Source organism: Echinops telfairi, unplaced genomic scaffold, assembly GCF_000313985.2.
Source record: "Echinops telfairi isolate 266 unplaced genomic scaffold, ASM31398v2 ScPeMD7_5592;HRSCAF=6446, whole genome shotgun sequence".
NCBI classification, from domain to species: domain Eukaryota; kingdom Metazoa; phylum Chordata; class Mammalia; order Afrosoricida; family Tenrecidae; genus Echinops; species Echinops telfairi.
Window position 1 is genome coordinate 51,157,419 of NW_022109491.1, and position 6,105 is coordinate 51,163,523.

General features: G+C 42.5%; 1 protein-coding gene across 1 annotated transcript in view; it reads right to left on the minus strand.

Moving 5' to 3' along the window:
* The window catches only part of LOC101656541 (beta-galactosidase-1-like protein 3), a 66,770-nt gene that overhangs the window by 6,250 nt on the left and 54,415 nt on the right, over positions 1 to 6,105 (minus strand). The window contains exons 11-15 of the mRNA XM_013007622.2: positions 5,976 to 6,056; positions 5,339 to 5,445; positions 3,633 to 3,773; positions 1,686 to 1,757; positions 755 to 877 (exon numbers count right to left, since the gene is read on the minus strand). Coding sequence (XP_012863076.1) covers positions 755 to 877; positions 1,686 to 1,757; positions 3,633 to 3,773; positions 5,339 to 5,445; positions 5,976 to 6,056 — 524 coding nt within the window. The remainder of the gene's footprint in view (positions 1 to 754; positions 878 to 1,685; positions 1,758 to 3,632; positions 3,774 to 5,338; positions 5,446 to 5,975; positions 6,057 to 6,105) is intronic.

Sequence of the window (6,105 nt, forward strand, 5' to 3'; positions counted from 1 at the left end):
TCTGAATACATCCTACCAAAGTCGTTTCTGTTTAGTAGCAGAGCTTTCCCTAACATTCCCAAGAGGAGACAAGCAGCAGCAAGTCTAAGAGAGGGCCTCCCCCCCTCCTCCCCTAGGCCAGAGCACTGGAGGAGGCAAAGGAGAGTAGGTTCACATAAGGGAAACTTCAGTGGCATTATGAGAGGCAAGTGGGCAGGTCAAGCATTCTGGACCACCAAGCCCTCAGATAAGGTGACCAGACGTCCCACTTTGGGCGGGACAGTCCCGATTTTTGGCGTAAGTCCCGATTTGGGGAAAGAATGCATGACAAGCTAGGGAACAGTCTATTTGGTCCATATAGACCACATTTTTAATCAAGAACACCCACACACACACATCAATGGTGTTCCGCTTTAAATCTGGTCACCTTACCCTAAGAAGAAACCAAAAATACAAGGAGGGAAATGTTCTAAATGTTCAATGTTGGTTTAACACTTACGAATTTAAAGTACCTTTAATGCTTCCTCACCACCAAGATACAGATTCACTTTAAGTAAAAGGAAAGATCGCTTTTCAACAGTTAACTAAAACTAGAAACGCTTTGGGGAAGGAACTTTTAGAAAGGGGGCTTTACTGAGAGAGTAGCACTCCACATAACTGCTCCGCAATCCTCCCTTCAGGACAAGAGCAGGGAAAGACTTTGCATCTTTAGGTGCCCCATTACCTGAGGGTCCCTAGCCCACCCTCAACAGAGTTTCAGTCCCAGGGGCCAAACAACTATTGAAGAAGCTAGGACTTCTTCCCCGGCCCAGAGCCTACCTTTCCGTTCCTCTTCCATTTTCCATGAATAATTGACTCGTCCTTGATTCTCCACAAGGATCCTCAAAAGTTGGCATCCCTGTTTAAGAGAGGGCAGCTCATGGGGACTTAGGAGCTTTTCCTCTAGAGCCCCTTTGTTCTCCCATAGGAGTCTCCAAAACCCTGTCGGCCTTAGTTCTTAGTGGTCTGTTCCCTACTTAACCTCCCCCATTCCCCTCTGCTGTCCTACTTAATAAGATAGAGAGACTCAGTTGTGCCTTTTATCTGCAACCCAAACTGGGACTAATGAGTGACTCAGAGTTATAGGAGCACAAGGACCCCCAAGGAGGAAATTCCACACACACTAAAGCTTAGAGGCTGCAGTTCTTGATCTATCCAGGCCTAAAAGATACCGTTATCTTTATAGCCGGACATTTCCTGATGAGAACCAAAATGAGAAGTAATACAGAAGAGATACAAGTAGTCTGTGTTTGCATTTGATCAATTGACAGCCACAACTCTGACGTTGGTGTTGTGTGCTGTTGAATCACTTCTAACTCCTACGAACTCCGTAGGTCAAAGTGAAACTGTGCGTTTGCTTAGGTTCCCACCTTCAAGATTAAATCCTCCAAAGATTGCAAGGCCCTTTCTCTCTTGGATCTACCAGTGGGTTAGAACCACTGGCATTTTCCATAGCAACTGGGCACTTATCCATAGTGATTCAGGGATCCTTCAGACCCTTGATAGCCACCCCCTGCAACTGAGTTGGTTCTGACATTGAAACCCTCTATAGGTTTTCCAAGGTTGTAAACTTTTGTGTGAGAAGATGACTTCCTCTTTCTTCTTTGGAGCTGCTGCTGGTGAGTTTGAACGTCCAACCTTAGAGTCAGCAGTTCAGCAATACATACCGTGAATTGGGGAATATTCATTTTCTGAATTATATCATTCAGAAATCCTATAATTTTGTCATTCAAAAATACCTGCAAAAGAAGAGCTGGTATAAGACTGATGGACCCATGTAATGGAAGGAGAAAACAGACTAGTTTAAGCAAAAGGTGGTTGTTATTAAGAAAAAAAAGTGGTGAAATTTGGTGCTCACAGATGGCCAGAAGCTCATGGGAAGTTGCATCAATGCAATATAATGAAAATAAGTGCAGTGGTGGACACCCTCCCACTACATCACAAGGGGCACTAGAGGTTATTCCTTTCTCTATGGCACTGGACCCAGTCATTAACTACGACACCATCTCAGTTCCTGACCTGGACAGAAACCAGTGGGTTGAACTTCACCCCAATATCATCCTCCTTCTGCTGAGCTTCCATGTACTGCTGAGGATGGAGAGTTGAAAGCACATCTGGGCTTAACATCTAAGACCTCAGACACAACTTCACTTATGCTATTGCATTGTTTAGACATAAAGTATTAATGCCAAAGTGAGCCACAGAGGCTACATTTTATAGCTTGTGTCATTTCCATTGGCAAACATCATCATTGATGTGTAGTATAGGTCTATGAGAGTAGAGATGCCTGGAGTTATTTGGCTTCAAATGTATTAATTTTTCCTTTTGTATTCTAAACACTTATCATCATTAATTTCGTTCAGGCTCAAGAACCCACATTCCTTTGTTCTTAGCCCAGATATTGACCCATGGTATTCATTTTTGTGGGAATATTCTTCCTCTCTTTCTTTACCTCATGAACTCTGGCTGATCGACAGTCAATCATGACCTCTTAATTCTGGATGATGAGTCATCTAAGTTGCCACAGCTTCCTATTCTTTTCTCATCATGAAATTTGCCAGATTAACATTGCCAATATTGATATGGATTATCCATTAGACTTTGTCTTAATTTCTGCACATTGAAACCCCACAAGGTGGTGACTTTAAGGAATAGAAATGTAGTTTCTCACCATTCTGGAAACTAGTAGTCCAAGAGAAGGCATTGGCCCGGTTTATTTCCTCTTTGACGATAATCCTGTGTATTCTTTGATTCCCTGGCTTTAGACACTCTTCATATGCTACCACTTTTTCCTCTTTCTCGCTACCCTGTGTGTTTCTGGTTTTGACTGTGTGTCTTCCCATAATGCAAAAGTGATTAGGTTTAGGAACAAACCTACAGATTGAATGATTACATGAGACTGAATTATGAGAATCAATTACACTATATGACATTAGAATTGAGATTGTTATATCACCTTAATTCTACAGGTATAGGGGTCATAATTCCAATACACAGTTTTGGGGGGGGGACAAAATGCAATCCATTACAGATTAAAAGTTGGGATACAGCAGAAAGCAAGTCTTTTTTATTTAGCTTTGTATTCCCAATATCCCGGACTTCTGGTTGAGTGCCATCAAATTGATTCTGACCCATAATGATCCCTTGGGATAGAAGAGAACTGCCCCATAGGTTTCCTAGGTTGTAATCTTTATGGGGAGCCCTAGTGGCATAGTGGTTTTGCACTGGGCTGTTATCTGCAAGGTCAGCAGTTTGGAATCTCCAGCCTGCTCCCAGGGTGAAAGATAGGTGTTTATGCTTCTCTAAAGCATGACTGTCTTGGAAACTCCCAGGGGCTGTTCTCCCTGTGAGTTGGCATCACCTCTAAGGCAATGGAGGCTCTGTGGAGAAGGTGGCCATATCTTTGGGTGGAGGAATTGCCAGATGGGTTTGAACTCTCAAGTTTTCAGTCAACAGCCAAACATTTAACTATTATGCCACCAAGGCTCCTTGTCCAATACACTGTTGGTACTTATAAATACTATTAAATAATATAATGGACTGCTGACTAACCTCCCCAACAGCAGAGATAGGCTAAAAGTTTTGCTTCCCACATGAACAACCTGCGAACCTACCTGGGCCATATCTTGAGCAGAAGCAGATAGGTAACCCCCAGAGCATATAGAAGTCTCATAGAGCACAAATCCATAGGATTGACCACTTCCATTGTTTATGGGAAGATTCTCCATGTTGATTGGTAGAATAGATTTCACTGGCTGTGACAGAAACATGGCAAGAACAAGGACCCAAGGTGATGAGAAATCAGATATCAACTTTCTAAAACGCTCCTTGCTCCTTGCCACTTAGTGATCCCAGGCGTTCCTTGGATGAGAAATAGTAAAAATATGCAAATGTAATAATGCTCTTGTGCTTTATATCTCAACTAACTTGAAAACTAAGAGATGGTACAGAAATTGGGAAGGAAGAAATAAATAATAACTTATTAACAAAATAGAAGCATTGTGCTCATCGAAGTCTAGTTAAGAGAAAAAAAAATTTTTTTTAATTAGTTCCTGAAAAATTAAAGTGTAGCATTCAATCTTTCTCTGTTCTGTGATAATGTTTCCTAATGAATAAAGGTATATGTATGTGCAAAAAAAAAAAAAAAGAGTTACTTACTAACCAAACATCTATTTAGCATTTACAATATTCGTCCTTTTTTTAGAGAGAACTCGTGAAACCAAAGTGCAACACATTGCCCTTGAGTCAAGCCAACTTACAGCAGCTGTATAGGGCAGAGTCGAACTGTTCAAAAGGTTCCGAAGCTGCAAAAATTCACAAGACCAGAATGCCTCATTTCTCCCCAGCGCAGCTGCTAGTGGGTTTGAAACATCTACCTTATGCTGAACCCATGATACCACCAAAGTGGCGATCAAGTAAGCAAAACAAAATAACACAATGACCATCAGATCAGTTACAATTCACAGGGCCCCTATATGGGATTCCTGAGGCTACAAATCTTTAAGAGAGCGGATAGCCTCAATTTGCTCTGACAGCATTGGTCTAACAGCTGCATGGCAGCTTCAAAGTATTGATCTTGCCACCAGGACTCCATGAAGTTCTAACCAAAAAACCCCCCAAAGACAAAAAGACAAATTCACAGCTGTCAAGTCAATTCCGACTCATTGTGAGCCTATAGGCCAGAGTAGACCTGCCCCTATGGGTTTCTGACATAAACCTTTACAGGAACAAAAAGCTTCCCCTTTCTCCCAGAGTGGTCAGCTGGTGGTTTTGAACCCAGACCAACAGGATAGCAGCCAATGTGTAAAACACGGTACCGCCAGGGTTCCTGGAAGTGTGCGTCGAGGTAAGACCAGTGTGAATCTGAAAGTATAGTTTTCAAACATATTTCGCCTTTTCTTAAAAACACATACAGGTAGTCTAATTTTAAAGGGAAAGCGGAGGCTCACAGAAGTTCAGTAATGTAGTCTAGTTGATGGTGCAGCAAAGTTTCTAGTTGTCTAATCCTAAATTTTCAGTTCAGTATTTTTCCTTATGTATGTGCAGTGCCACACACCAGCACTCATTCGAAGGAGGAGCGCAGGTCATCTGAGCTGGGAAACTGGATTCTTTAATGGTCTGACACCCCTACAGCTACTTCAAGTTCAAACCCCTTCATAGTCCCCCTGACAGAGTCTATGACTTTCGCCCCACAGGTCTATATTTGCATAAAATGTCAGGATTCATTTTCATACTCCCCAGTTAAAACTGCTTGAGGGAAGTTCTATTCCGTGACCAAGACATTCTCCAGCCGCCACTCCAGGGCCTAGGTAGTACTCACCTCATCCAAGTACCTCAGGGCTTCCCACAGGGGCAAATACGATGAAGGTCTCACAGCAGGATACACAGCCTTGGGAACAAGGTCAGGTAAGGGAGGCAGGGGAATTGCTGCAATGAAAATGGGCCAGAGATGCTCAAGAAACCACTGCTCCCTTTCAGCTTTCCCATCTCTATCATCAATTTTTGTGTCCTGAAGCCAACAAGAAACATGGGGCTTTGTCCCGAACATGAGCATACTTCCCCTAGGGCAATAATAATGATTAAGATGGAGTTTTGCTAATGGATATTGAAATGTCAAAGAGGTTATGTTGGCCTTACTCACAGCCAGAGGGCTGTAAAAGAGAAAGAATTCTCCCTTACACCTTTTGGTCACACAAGTACATAGGAGATTGTTCATTTTTAAAATAAATAAATTTAAGCAGGACTATTTTTCTTCTCTCTATACCATAGGCTTACTACAGCATACCTTATAGTATGAGGTTTACAAATAGTCACGAGTTGAAGGTAAGAGTGCCCTTGCTCTGAAATACTTCATTAAACTGCTCTTCCTCACGAATCCTTTTCCTTCCCACACCCTCCCACAGAATGTAGGCGTCTCATGAGGACCACCCCTTCCAATTGAAACGGCCATTCAGTACCTAAGGTGGATCGAAAGAGTTCTCGAAGCTTGAAATATTTTTCTGTGTAATCTCCTGCTTCTGTCAGCAAGGCATCATAATCTACAAAACACCAAGGACCTTCTCACTGGCCGCTCAGCACAGGCAGTCA